Raw genomic sequence first — 15,802 nt, 5'->3', positions numbered from 1 at the left:
CATTATTTTTGGTAAGTTTTTTATTCTTTTTTACGAGCGGATGCGGGGGGGGGGGAAGCTTGGCGCGCCCCCCCCCCCCCCACACACACACACACTTAACAGGGATCGAATGTACCACTGTTTTGCATGAAATATAAAGTATGAGGGAAGTGGCAGCAAAAATATGAAGACTTTTTGTTTTTGTTTGGGTTTTTTTTCTTTTGCTTGTCAGCCGACTTTTGGCGGAAAATCAGACCTTGAAAGAACGAGGAATTTTTGTTGTTGCTTCTCTTATCTTTTGATTTTTCTTTCTTCTTGACTGACAGGTGATTTTGACCCCCCCCCCCTTTAAAAACGCAGCATAGCCCTGAATAATGCCCAAATATATTCAATGAAATGGTAATATGGATTTCCATTTCTTTGTATGTAATAATACCGGTATTATCTTCCTGTAGGTATTGTATTTTTCTATTTTCTTGATTTAAGTCAATAAAGCAATCATTCCAGAGGCATCGTTCTGTAATGATGGTGGGTGGGGGAGGGACTTAGAGTTGGAATATCTGTGCGAGGGAGCGGAGCGACCGAATGGGGGGGGGGGGGTGTGGGAGGGGGATACCCCCCTCTCAGACGAGGAAGATCTTGCATTTTCAGACCTGAAATTAAGCGATCTGGTGCACACTTTTGGTGAAATTTTGGATTTACATGTTTACAATGTATAGGCCTATACTATTTGACATTGTTAACGTCTGGGTCATACCTTATGTCGATATTACTGTCTTTGCGAGCGAGCGAAGCGAGCGAGCGCTTGAGAAAATTATGTATACATTATCCTACAAGACTATTCAGCTCTGTTACCTGTCTGGAGGCGGGCGTACGAACGTCATGCAATAATTATGCCAAAATTGATGCAATCACATTTCTGCTTCCTCCATTTTTTCCCTCAAATTTCAGGGGGGGGGGGGAATGATTGTACAGGCCATCCCCCCTCCTCCATTTCGGGGGGGGGGGGGATATATCCCCCCATCCCCCCGGGATTTACGCCCATGATGTGTGTGTGTGTGGGGGGGGGGGAGCAATGCACGGTGCAATGTGCGTCCCTCAAGAACATACATGCATCCCCCAGTAATATTGGAGGTGTTCAAAAAGGGGCATTAAATGCAAATGATTTGATATTAAATGATTTTAGACATTAAGTGTAAAATCTTAGTCGATACCTTGAATCATTACTAAAAATCTTTCATTGCAACAACTTCCCATTTTCATCTTGCACAGATGCACTGCATTTGCGAATAAAATATTCCCACACCAGACACTACAGAGCAGAACTAACTTAGGTCTGCTGATACTGGCACGTCATGACAGGGCTATTAGGAGTGTCGATCGTGGAAAAATTAGGAACTTTTAGTTTTGTGCGCCTCCGCCCAAAAAAAAAAGGAAGAAAAGAAAAAAACCCGGATATGAATGGGTCTTATAATTATATTATCAAAACTCATTCAAATTATTGCATATCATTTTATCTTCAAAATTTGTGGTCAAATCATGAGACAGAGTACTAGTAGCTTAACTTTGGAGGAATAAAAATTATTCACTTTCCGGAAATGGAAGTGGCAGCTAAAGGCTTTTGTTTTTATATTAGTGTTAATAGTCTGGATCCCCCCCCCCCACACACACACACACAAATTAGCTTAAATTAACTTCAATTATTAAGAACAAAAAATCAAAATTTGAGGCACCGCATTGTGTAGCGTTTTTTCTCACTTTATTTTGGGAAAATAAGGAAGTTGATAATCTGGTAAAAAGCCAAAAGGTTCAGCTCCCCTCCCCTCCGCCGGCGAAATTGTGCTCGTATAACCAATGTTACTACTAATAATAAATGTATGAAGCGTCAGTATAGTTAAGACTTAAGACCCCAATTTCATGAATTACTTTTACAAAAGATAATGGAGAGGGGAAGACCGGATAGATCGCCGTTTTTGGTGTAAACGCCTGCCATGCATATGGAAAAGGGCGCAAAACAGCATTGGATAAGTAACCGACGCATTTTGTGTATAAACAAATGGGAGAACCTGACCCAGACCACACCCGTGTAGCCAGGGGGACGATGGGTGTGGTCGCCCCCAAAACGCAAAAAAAAAAGAAAAAGAAAAAGAAAAAACATGAAGAAAAAGGGAGGAAAAGAAAGAAGAGAAGAAGTAGAAACGTCGATGCTTCGATAATACACAAAGCGCGTCACAGAATCGGTATAGCATGCATTGCACACACATAATATTATGCATCATACACAATTTACGGTACCGCGTACGGTATAATACCGGTAAACGGTGAACATTATGCGCAATGTATCTTCGCGATTCGGCCAGAAAGCAAAGCAGGGAAGAGAGAGAGAGAGAGAAAGAAAATGAACACAAAAGAAAGGAAAGGCGGATTCAAAACGGAAATAAAAGCGGTAAAGACAGCTTTTGTTTCATTTTCTAACATCTAAACATTGTTGAAGAGGGGTGTTGAACAGCTCAAACACCTCCCTTTTGCCCAAGGGAGGTGTTTGAACACCTCAAACACCCCCATTTTGGCAAAGGGGGGTGTTTGAACACCCAAAACACCCCCCCTCGCTACGCCCTTGTTCCTACCCATCATGGCACTAAGTGCGAGAACTTGGTGCAATTGCTCACTTATAATATGTCGCAAAAAAAAAAAAGATGCATAGGCTTAGGGCCTACCTGTTATATTCATTACTTGCATTTCCTCTTTGATGTCAAATGTTTGTTTTGCCACCCACTTAGATCATTTCTTTTTGTCTCACTTAAAAATTTTCCTTGAAATTTCTCTGCCATCTTTTATATATTCATGTAATAAAAAAATAGTCATGTGAGATTATATGGATGGACAGATTGAAAGATGAGTGATGATCAGTTCAGAAAGATAGAATGGTGGATATGCATTGATCCTTGAAAACCGATTCCATGAACAAAACATCACTCTTGCCCCATCCCATTCCACCCCCCCCCCACACACACACATACACACCCATAAAAAAAGAATAATGAAATAAAACAATTATTTAATAGTCATCGTACAGTACATGTACTACTAAAATACGAATGCATTTGATGAACACACAATTGAAAATACACTGTAAATGTTATTACCTACAAGTTCATCGTCCTACCAGCAACCTCAGCCTGCGCCGCACTATGGAACGCCATTAAGGAAACAATACAAAATTCATTTCACTCCAGCCAATATTCATTTCACTTTTAACAAATACATTTCTCTCACAAACATTGATTTTACTTTTTATAAAAATACATTTCACTTTTCACAATAATACATTTCACTTTTAAATTAAAATTCATTTCACTTTTCACAAAAATACATTTCACTTTTACATTAAACTTCATCTCACTTTTCACAAAAATACATTTCACTTTTGAATTAAAATTCATTTCACTTTTACATAAAGATTCATTTCACTTTTCATAAAAAATACATTTCACTTTTAGATACAAATTCATTTCACTCTTCACAAAAATACATTTCACTTTGGCGTACCATATCACTCAGACGAAACCATTTCACTGCGCTAAAACCATTTCACTCTGATAAAACCATTTCACTCTGATAAAACCATTTCACTCTGATACAAAAAAATACGTTCCTCTTTTTTCCCGGCCAAAAGGTGGCGCCAGTCTGAGAGGAGTTACAGTGCCATGGCACTTTGTTAGCACTGAGCTGAGGTGAGTAGCCGGTCAGCTGGCCGGCTGGCTATGCATGCAGTACCTAGATTTACTGCGTAGCCAGTCAGTCGGCAAGCCCGAAAAAACCCGTCTAGAACATCCAAGGAATATCCAAGTCCTCGCACGCGAGTTGACCCCGCAAGTCATAGAGAGCGCGATTGGAGAATCGTTTTGAAATGCTCATATCTTGGTCACTGAATTACGTTTTCACATGATTTTTCTTTTATTTGATAGGTAAAGGTTAAAACTTGGATGCTATCTTGTTGATTTTTCCAAGAACGACATGAAAGATTATCAACTTCGTGGCTAACTAATTGCAGATGTTCCGGAAATAATGGATACAGATATTCTTCTAAAATTCTCCTAAAAGTCTTCTTTTTCATCGTGGGCACCAACAAAAGTTATATCATGTAAAAGGAAATTTATTCAGCTTTAAGATGATACCTAAAAGTGTAATGTGATGATTTGTAGATGGGTCAGCAGCCAGCTGATATCATAGGGATGTCATTCCTTTTTTTCTCGGCACGAAATCGCGAAGTACTGTACTGTCCCACATATAGAAATTGATGTGTGTCCTCGATGCCTTTGTACGTGTGTGTTACTGTATGAGCGACCCCAGCGTAAGTACACGTGGTCAGTTTCGAGCGTCTAGCTGTGATATACTGTACTTGTGTTTGTCATTAGACATTACGTACTAATAGTCTACAGCCTCTTGCTGGGCCTCCCTCTCTCTCTCTCTCTCTCTCCCTCTCTTTTTTTTTGATTATATGTCTTGTTCTTGTTATTCATAATACAATGTATGTTTGTTTTGTTTGCTTTTGTCCACCCTTCTGATTTCGTCAACAGGAAGTGTCTGATTCTCAGTTTCATTCTGCCATCAATCATTCACATCACTCTCTCAATTCAAAGCATCCTAAGCATCCACTCAAATACATTACTGTATAACCACTACTTATACCGTTCACTCCGCTAAAGTGAACACAGTTACATTATATCGAAATTCCGCTTACAGTATCCACTTTTTTTTTTACATGCTTGGTTATAACATTTTGATATAACAAAAGAAAGCTGTTGATCCCAAGGACTTCACTACATTACTTCACTCTATTACTATAGGCCTACCTAACTAGGCAGAGAAATTTACATACATTATTGCACGTGCCATTCTCATCAATTAATAAAATACCTTTTTTTTTCATTAATAACAACAGAGAAAGGAGCACAATCCACAAGTTTTTTTTTCTTTATAAATGTATATACATCTCCATATATATATATATATATATATATACATTTATTTATTACATGTAAGTGTTGAAAGAACTACATTGCAGTTAAGTTTCAAGGTATCCACCAATCTTCATGACAATGTATCACACACATAACAAAAAAAATAATACCTAAAGTAAGAGCTGCATAAGCAGTCTACAGTTTTATCTACTTTTTAGCAGTATAGTCAAATGCAGTTTTAGATCATTTTATTTTTTTTTATTCATAACTCTCATTTATTTATTCATCCATTTATTAATTATTTTTAATTTATTTTTTGGTGGTGGTATTGGACTCAGTCTCCAGCCAAGTGGCATGTAAGAGACCTGCGAAAGGTACAACTGTCAGCGGTCTTGTGAGTACATGTAGGAACGCGAGTAGGATCAGTCTGTCTTGACTACAACAGTGATGTACAGTGAACATTTCAACAAAAAAATCTTCTGGTGAAGCTCAGTAATAAGACAAGAGCAAATGAAAGTACCAAGTAGTTTGAACAATTGCAGAGCTACATTGTATTGAGCAGATCTGTACAAATAAAATGCCGGCAAATTTTGACACTGGCAATAAACAAACTATACTGATACCGATGTTGCACAAACATGAAACAGTTGTGAATATGGCTTGAATGTTATGTAAGTGAATAAAATCAAGCAAGAATACCACAAATGTTTTGAGGCAATACTCTGTAAATTACATGCCATCTACACTTTTGGCAAGGTTTCACTCAAATGATACATGTACAGAGATAACTTCATTAATAGTTCAAACTGCATGAATGTTTGAGGGTGTACAAATGCCCTTGAGTACTCTGAAGGCAGGTACACATACGTGTATCTACTATAGTATTCACATCACCAAGGTTTCACACACATGAATAGAGGGTGACAGTAAACTGGCAGCTGCAAGAGCAATTTGAAGGTGTACATGTATACATATGAAGTGTACTTACTGGAAACAAAATGAAACATGTACAAAATATATAAACTTCATCGACAGTCCAAACAGCAGAGAATGTTTTGAAGGTGTACATATGCCCTTAAATACTTTGAAGGCAAGTACAATGTATCTATTGGTCACACTGCCAATGTTTCAAACACATGAACTGGCAGCTGCATCAACAATTCAGAAGTGTACATACTACATATGAAGCAGGGGCGGATCCAGGAATTCCGTAAAGAGGGGACACGTTTACAAAATTAAAGGGGGGCGCATGCACCCCTCCCCCCATTTTTTTCTTTTAATTTCTTTTGTTTAAACAAAAAATAAAGGGGGGCGTGCACCAGTTGCGGTCCTAACTGGATCCGCCAATGTATGAAGTACACTTACTGGAAACTAAACAGATAAAAAATTTAAAGTAACTTTAAAACATCAATATTACTGGAAATTGAAGCAGACAGATTAGATTTGGCCTTATAGCATCTTGCAAAACATCTATGTGAAGAAATCTTTCATTCCCAACTTTAGCATTGACTGTATATAATCTTATCTGAAATGTCAAAAGGCAAACTAATCATCCCAACATCTCTGTCAACTGAATACACATGTATCAGTACATGTACACAAGCAGTATCATACACATTTAAAATATCTGTGTGTCACTCTCTTCATGGTTATGACTGAGTGAATGATACAAATGTGTATTCGAACCCCTTACCAGTAACAACACTCGACAACCCTGGGGTAGACTACAGGCCAACATGAAACCCCCCAGGTGTTATAAAAATCTGCTCATCTTACCTTTCACAAGGTCCACAATTTTTCTTTATAGGTATCTAATAAGAGCATGCCCGTCCAATGCGAACATGTTCAAAATTTTGGTTGATTTGGGGGAAGTACTAATGTAATGTATCATCTATCTAACTGTTGTGTCAAAATCTTCCTCTTCCTTATCCCTTCTTGACCGTTCAATTCCTTTTGGTGACATACCTTGTGTATCTTCCTGATCGAACAGAATTCTTACATCTTTGAAACCTCTTCTGAAATGGGTCACAACCAAAATATTAGCAATAAAACATGCATACATGTACTAACTAAACCTCCTATAGTGCTTCAGTGATGATGGACAAATTAAATTCATACCTTCAGCAACAAGACATGCCCCTGTCGAGTAATGGATGTACGTCCAGATACTACTTCATACTGTACAATGTACTTGCTTCCATAACATTTATCAAGAATATCATGAAGGATAATATTTAGTTTAATCAGGGCTCATAATTCTGCCATCTGTACAAACTCCAAAGTAATTTAAATGCACATAATTTAACATATACTATCTTGCATAGTTCCACACATTGATGTACAGTGTACTCCCGATACAACGAACACGGTGATAACGAAATTTCGTTATAACGAAGTAAATCTTCCGGTCCCAAAATGATCACCATTAAAGTCTATGGTACAAAATTCGCTTATAACGAACACGGTTATTGCGAAATTTCCATTATAACGAAGTCTTTTCCGAGCTCCACAGACAAAGAAAAACAAAAGAAATGTGCTCCGTTATAACGAAATGCGAATTGCTTTCGAAAATACGTAGCGGAACAAGCATATATAGCGTCTCTGCGTGGGTGAACTGTGAGTTCGCTCCTTGTGTCACGCATAGTTTCTGAGGGGAACTTGCGTTTATTATTGTAATACAGTTGTCCCATCACATTTCACATAGCTTTCTAGTGTATGATGACTATTCAGCAAACAGGATATGATATATATACGTGGTTTCCTTGTTTTCGTTATATATTGTATTTGTTCGGTTATAACGAAATTTCGTTATAACGAAAGAAAACTGCCGGTCCCGAGCATTTCGTTATAACGGGAGTGCACTGTATCTGTAATGGTCGAACTTCACATTTACTACAACAACCGTGCTTTTCAAAGAATATACATGTACATCCTCTTTACTAAAAATGTTACCGTAAAGATGAATGAACTTGATATACAGTAACATACTGTAATATGTTACAATTGTATATCAACTTCATTCTTCCTATTGTATCATATCACATATTTAGCACCTTTCTGAGGTAGGTTATCATGATCACATACTGCTCTAGGTTTTTCAATGAAATTAAAAAGTTGACAGGTGTACTAATCAGTTGTTTCTATTCTTGTGAGGAAGTCACTCAGCGCTTGCAAAACAGCAGTGCTCTCCTTGATAAAAATCTGTCAGAGATTGAATGGTACGTGTGCATCCAAGAAAACAAAATACACTATAGAACTGACAGTGTAGATCTTCTCGTTTATGTCATGCAGATTTTCCTGGAGGCCACAGAGAAGAGAATCACCTTAAATATGCATGTTCCATCGGTGTGATGTCAGGTACTGGGGGTACCTACATATACAATGTGACACAAATAGAGAAAATTAATCATAGATGATATTATAAACCATTATTCACAATAACATGTCCGAAAACATTATGTTGGAGTAAACCCCAATTCAAGCAGAGAGAAACTACAGACATGCACTGTACTATGGTAAACATATGAAGAGTCTGTTCGCAAAAACCGATAAGTCCATTTTTGAAGATTTTCAAGTACGGTCTCTGTCAAAGTACAAAATAACACCTTTTAAATGAGATATTGGTCACTACATATAAAAGGGCATTTTTGAAGTTATGGTCAAAAGAAGCAAAAATTTTCTTAGTATTCTCTTTATTTTTCCTGACCTTTAATCGCAAATATCTCCATTTGGCAAATATGGACTTATCGGTTTTTGCGAACAAACTCTTCATATTATTCTGAGAATAATTGCATTCATTCAGACATCCTCATAAACTTTATTGTTACAAATTGTAGATGCGGAAGACTAATAATACATCTCTATATTTACTGACAACCTGTATACCAACTTGAAAAATTCAAATAGCCTGGTACTCTATTAGTGTTAACATTGCAGCCGGGTCAACTCTCAAACATGTCATGAAAATTATGTTTACATCAAATACTAGAATCGCTCTTGTGCCTTCTTTCTCCATGCGAAAGAAAAAAACTAATAATAATAATAATATTGAATCTATACTGTTCTTGTTTGTATTAAGTGATGAGTAGGTGCCTAAATCATATAATAATTAACTACTAAGAGATGAAGACTAAGACCCTGTTTATTATAGACAGCATACACATTGCACACTGTACAATTTTTGTGAATAAGTTGTAAATTCAAATTTACAAATTGCCATCGCCACATACAATTGTAGGCCTACCGCCACCGGCCTACACTGACTCACTGTACACAACACACGATATCACGAAGTTCCAATTGAGCGAATGAACAACGCTAATTTCAATATATGGGACTGACCCTGCACCTCCGCAGAGATCGTTAACAACGGTGCATTTACAGTCCGAAAAAGTCCCCTTCCGCACTAGATGCGATCACGTGACCTTCCGGAGGACTAGAATACATTATTTGGCCTCTAAAATGCAATCTTCAGGCCTAATTTTTAACAAGTTATGCTTCTAGGGCACCGTCGATCTTGGTATCTGCGTAAAGCACGAAGTATTGCCGACCTGATGAACAAAAAGTCACATCAATCCCCTTTTTAGATGGGTCAGCAGCCAGCTATAAACACGGGAATGTTTTGAAAGAGGAAAAATACTATGTCAACTTCGAGATACTATTTAAACGGCAAAAAAATACTCATTTTGAACCGGAAAAATAGCATGTCGATCACAAGAAGTCAGACATCAAACTTACCCCACAACATCGCTGTTGAAAAGCGTTGTAAAACACACGTTAATTATTCAGCAAGTCAGGCGTAGATTCAATTCTCGATGTAGTATGCATGTAACGGCACGAGCGTGCATGTGAGTGAGGCTGAGGCGAGGACCGTCGACTGCTAGCTCGCCTCGCGTCGCTTCCGCGCCAGCGTAGCGCGCTAAATCTAGGTACTGCATAGCCAGCCGGCCAGCTGGCCGGCCACTCACCTCAGCTCAGTGCTAAGTGCCATGGCACTGTGACTCCTCTCAGACTGGCGCCACCTTATGGCCGGGAAAAAATAGGAACGTATTTTTTTTTATCGGAGTGAAATGGTTTTATCAGAGTGAAATGGTTTTATCAGAGTGAAATGGTTTTAGCGCAGTGAAATGGTTTCGTCTGAGTGATATAGTACGCCAAAGTGAAATGTATTTTTGTGAAGAGTGAAATGAATTTGTATTTAAAAGTGAAATGTATTTTTGTGAAAAGTGAAATGAATCTTTATGTAAAAGTGAAATGTATTTTTGTGAAAAGTGAAATTAATCTTTTTGTAAAAGTGAAATGTATTTTTGTGAAAAGTGAAATGAATTTTAATTCAAAAGTGAAATGTATTTTTGTGAAAAGTGAGATGAAGTTTAATTCAAAAGTGAAATGTATTTTTGTGAAAAGTGAAATGAATTTTAATTTAAAAGTGAAATGTATTATTGTGAAAAGTGAAATGTATTTTTATAAAAAGTAAAATCAATGTTTGTGAGTGAAATGTATTTGTTAAAAGTGAAATGAATATTGGCTGGAGTGAAATGAATTTTGTATTGTTTCCTTAATGGCGTTCCATACCGCACGCTGGAGCTGAGCTCTGGGTGCTGGTTGGTGGTGCGGTCACGTCAGTGCTTATCGAGCTCAGGTGTGCCTAGGCGCTAGGCTAGCTAGGTCAGCTGGGTTATGCGCTGCTGCTGGTTCGGTGTTGATGTTTGATGCTTTATCTGACCTCTAATATTGGACTCCCATCTAAAATCATGTCTGTCTTAATCATTTTGTCACCCGGAGCTGAGGAAATGGAGACCGTGATTCCAGCCGATGTTCTTAGAAGGGCAGAGGTAAAAACTATACACCAAATGTATGTATTCATCAAATCTTAATGCCTTTTCTCTTTCTGCTAAATTGTACGAGAGAGTATGTACACAGTCCCATATATCGGTTTTCATGTAACTGCCTTCGTTGAAGATTGCGTTCAGCTGGCGATTTTTCTGAATTCTGTCTTCTTCTTCTTCTTCTTCTTCTTCTTCTTCTTCTTCTTCGTGTGTACTGTCCAACACCCCTTAGTAGGGGCCAACCGGACTTGTCATGTCAAGTATTAGAAGTACAAACTTCTCTTGTGTATGATGAAAACTCTCGAAACGTATGCTGCTGTACTTTCTAACCTGAAAATTTTGAAAGGATTGATCTCACAGAAAAAAAATATATATATATAAGTCTACAGCATTGCATAGAGGCCTAGTACTACTAACGTTAGTACTAAAGTAGATAGAAAAGTGTGTTTTTATCTTTCTTGCTTATGTTAGAGCTAGGAATAGAAGTTGAACTCTACTGTCTACCTCTAATGTGTGTTAGTTCTATATGTTTGTGTTGTGGGGGAGATTGTTGATACTTCGTGATTTTTCTTAGGCATTTATCTCGAGTGATGATGGTTGTTGTGTTTCTAAATGTTGATAGGAATTAGGAAAAGGACAAAATGATCTGAGTGATGGTGATGATAATTTATGATGCTGGTGTAAAAGCTGGTGTAAAATGAATGCTGGTGTAAGAAGGATGGCTCGCTGTGAATGCTGAGCGTATGTGTCCTTCGTTTTATTTCATTTCTCCCTCTTGTACTCCTCTTTTCCCTCCCAAGAATGATTAAAAAAGGAAATACATACACCTCACAACAAAAAGAACCATGTGCTAGCAACTTTCGTAAATGTTCATTACCAGCGAAGAATAAGGAGAAAAAAAAACCATGATAGTATACAGAGGCGAAGAGATTGTATGTGGTCTCTTCGGATCGAAGAAACTTGACACCCCGTCACACCCACTCTCCCCTTGTGGAAATTTCCACAAAACCAGGTGCCAGACGAAAGAATGTGCGCACTGGAATTCTGTTAATAAACAGCGTGTAAATAACCTGGAAATATCGATCGAAGAACTAGCTCTGGAGTTGATTTAAAGGAATCATCGCAAAGATATCATGATTCTATAGCTTATCTTTTGTCCCATATAGTAGGAAACATCGAACAGTCGATTATAGTGTGCTTGATCGAATATTTTATTTGTTCCCTAAACAGTAAAAAGGGATAGATTAATCACTTGATTAAAAATGTAATCACAGAAATACATAAAAAGGTCTTGTATGCCCAGACAAATTCACTCTGAGTACAACTTGTAGGTCCTGAATGTGATGCAGCCACCACCCGGTTAGATAGCAAAATCATGACAATTAGTTTCACGTTCCAAAAATTTTGGCTATCAACATTCGTTCGTGGGTGTTTTGTTTTCCCTCGTAAAAGACCTGAATTTTTCTTCGTTTCCAACATAAACTGTTTACTGTAACCAAGCCATTAAGCTCAGCTACGGCGCATTCGATCCATCGAACTTGCAGTAACCTCAAACAAGGCAGGAGCACTTGGCGCATTCCTTTGAACTTGATGTGAAGCCACATGTTTGCACATCGGCACATCCACACAGAGCATGGCATTTAGCGATCATCATTATGGCAGACTTTCCGATTCCAGTCAGGGGAAAAGAAATCGAAATACTTAGGAAAACGATGATGTTTAAAATCCACTAAAATGAAATTGCCTGAAAACAACGTATGACTATGTTTTACTGTAAACAATAATTGGAAACACCCTACAAAGTTTTACATTCGCTCACACAAAAGCTCTCTTGAGAAGATGACAGTATTCCCCCTCCCCTGCTAGGTAGTGGAAGTGTCCATAACCAGCACAGCAAGTTTGTGGAGGTACATACATGCACTAGCTACACATTCATTGCGAGAAAGCAATCAATCAATGCTGAACATTGCGTAGTTTGGAATCTTTATCGTGCTGGTGACCAGCTCGGTACTTCAGCTTGTGTTATAATGTTATGTTTAGAGCCTCTAGGTCTCATATGTCGGCGAGTTTATTTCAAAATAGCTAAAAGAGGGAGATTGAAAAAATACGAATTCTGATGGAAAATCACAAATTTTGGAGCCGCTGAGTACTAATTTGTGCTTCCAAAAGTTGGCAGCTCTGTTAGTGTTGATTTTGAGGAAAGGGTCATTAGTAACGACAGTTTCCTCCTATATATTTCTTTGTTTCTATTTTTGCTATCGATTCGCTAAATAACATGCTATGGTGCAAATTCAGACTGCAATCTAGTTCAATTCAATTGATGAACAAATCAGGGTACAAACAACTCATTTTAGATGCTTGTCATTTTTTAAAATAGCATTGTGCACAACCAGGGGCGGATCCACGAATTCTGTAAGGGGGGTGGGGGGGGGGGCAACGAATATTTCTGGTGCTACTTCCAGGTTTCATTTCATTTTTTTTTTATTTCTTTTGTTTTTAATGAAAAATAACGGGGGCATGCACCGGTTGCGCCGGCCCCCTGGATCCGCCACTGACAACATTACTTTTTTTTGACTTCAAATTACTGCTTTTTAGCTTGAGCATAACTGATTTGAGGTCTGAGAGGTTGGCATCTCTGACCTATAGGTCATTCCTAGTCCGGGAAATCTGCTCATGTGGGGGGCTCCATCTCACAAGCACTCTCCCCCTCATGAGCACCTCTGGGGTACTCAAGAGGCTCCCTCCCTGCAGTGTTCATTAGACCTCCTTGATCCTTTTCACTTCTCATCCATCTCACATATGATCTGATATTAGTGATAATATACTAGTCTACACAATGTAAAGATTACGTGAGGCTGAAACTGCTAAATAAAAGCCAGTGGCTTGTAGGATAAAGGTAAGTTGGCTGTAGAGTAACCCCGGGCGCTCCTTATACGGTGGGGCTAAGGCCCCCCCTTAGCCCCACCGTTGGTACGGGGCTAAGCAAAAATTTGCAAGTGTAAAAAGCCCTTTACAAAGGTGCATGGGCCAATGCATGAAGTGTCTGAAAGATGATTTTCTTGGCAATTTTATGGTCATTGGTCGAAGGTCAGCTTAAAGTGCTGCTCCGTTTTTTGGTACTATTTAAAGGGAAGGTCCTGTTTTGGTTGATGATGGCACGTTGGGATGAAATTTTTTGGCAAGATAATGAGAAACTACTTATGAAATATGAAAGAGCATTGAAATTTATGGGGAATTCAAAGTTTGTTTGACAAAAATTGGTCTAGAAATGGCTGAGAAATGCAAAAATACGTCGTCCGATAAAAGTGTGGGACCCACACTTTCCCCCGTGATACGACCTTACCTCCCTCTACCGTTTGAATTTGACTACATTGGGCTTGGGGCTTTTTCAACCGTTATCTTCCGCACAAGCGAGCGATGTGTACCGCACGGCTTGGTCTGGGAGGTTGACCTTTTCACCTCCGTGAATTTGGGAGACAGACGGCGCGGCGAGGGAATATTGCGTAATCATGGGGGTTCATGGCACATTTGCAGACCTGTATGCACGTCGTGTGTGCGTGGAGTTCTGTGATCGCACTGCGGTATCAGCCGTCGCGTCGTTCCGTTTGTTTACTTGAGGGCACATAGTCTCTTTTCCTCGGTGTGATGCTGCGTATAGAGCTCTACGGATTCCGACTCGAGAGCAACTGAAACAGTTAGGTTTTGCAAGACGAGGTATACATACGTCTCCGACCCAGAATTCTCGCAAAAGAATATAGAATCTTTCGAAATGAGGCTTAGGGGACAACGAAGGGATCGCGATTATTGAAACTGGACAAGATGCCTTCATTCCGTAGAAATGAACCGACGCGACACCTGGATCTACCGACCCCAGCTCGCGAGTGAAAAAGTGAGTATACAGGCATTTAGTGTAGAAGTTAGTCAGTCCGACCCATCTTTATCCGTAAGTGCATGATGTGAGAGCTTGAAGTTTATCTCGTGAAGAATATCCTGTGCCTGCTAGAAAAGATGTATGTAGGATGACCCACAAAAGACTTGATTACTTTATTTTTTCACCTTGATTTTCAAGGTTTTATGCGTGTAAAAAGTTCAGAAAAATAGATTTCTGAGTAATGAAATTCGCAAGGGGTAATCGGCCAAACGACAATGAAGTAGGGTCCCTTAGTGCCGAGTGTTCGTTGATCTGAAAATGAAATAAATTTCCTCTGAAGCGTCCATAGTATTCTCAAGATTATATGTATCGATCCGAAAAAGAAATAAGGCTCGTTATTCCAAAAAGGAGATTCGTTAGTCAAAAATGAAGGAATATTCGTTATTAATTCTAAAAGTGAATAATGTGCCCAAAGAGAATGGGGGAAGGGGTGATCATAATTTCTGTCGAGTATAGTTTACATGAGATTTGGAAGGGGATGATCTACACTGTATACTACTAGGTAGTATCAGAAACAGGGGAACACAATGGCGCGGCAACATTACACCCTCGTCGTGTCATTTTCTTTTCCCTACCTTTGAGTAGCCCCTATTTATAATAACCGTTTCTACATCATATTACATAGCTCATCCTTATATTGTAATTAATCTGTCATATCATAATCATAAAAATGAAGTACTTTGTATACAATACCTGCAACATAACAACTAACGCTGGCCGTTTGGCGGAGGTTCAGTGGTCCGATGCATCATGATAATGTGCGTGTGTTTGCGTATCAATTTCATTCAATTTTCTCTGCGTAGTATCCTGTATACTTTTTTATATGTATTATGATTTGTTTGCTTTTGTTTTCAAAGCTCTTCAATTACTGTTTGTTATTATTAAATCGACCGAGACTCTACTTGTATATGCCGTAGAAGACTGTAGGTTGTTCATTCACTGTGTCAGTTTTGTCCATCTATGTAGATCGTACATATTGTACATACAGGTAGATCCATCATGATGAATTGCTGTGTGCTTTGATGTGCCCTTTTCTTTGAAGTGCTGAATAATTATGAAAGTTATAATAAATGGAAATATGAAATAGATTTTGTAATTTG

At 38.6% G+C, this 15,802-nt stretch overlaps 1 protein-coding gene across 1 annotated transcript in view; it reads left to right on the top strand.

The window, feature by feature from the left end:
- The first annotated feature begins 10,696 nt into the window (after nt 1-10,696).
- The window catches only part of LOC139713206 (Parkinson disease protein 7-like), a 31,300-nt gene continuing 26,194 nt past the window's right edge, over nt 10,697-15,802 (top strand). The window contains exon 1 of the mRNA XM_071624957.1: nt 10,697-10,777. Coding sequence (XP_071481058.1) covers nt 10,697-10,777 — 81 coding nt within the window. The remainder of the gene's footprint in view (nt 10,778-15,802) is intronic.

Source organism: Diadema antillarum, unplaced genomic scaffold (genome assembly GCF_040938485.1).
Source record: "Diadema antillarum isolate AM-2024a unplaced genomic scaffold, OU_Dant_1.0 scf00000043, whole genome shotgun sequence".
NCBI lineage: Eukaryota > Metazoa > Echinodermata > Echinoidea > Diadematoida > Diadematidae > Diadema > Diadema antillarum.
The sequence above is the reverse complement of the archived record's forward strand: the minus strand, read 5'-3'. Positions and strand labels throughout refer to the sequence as shown.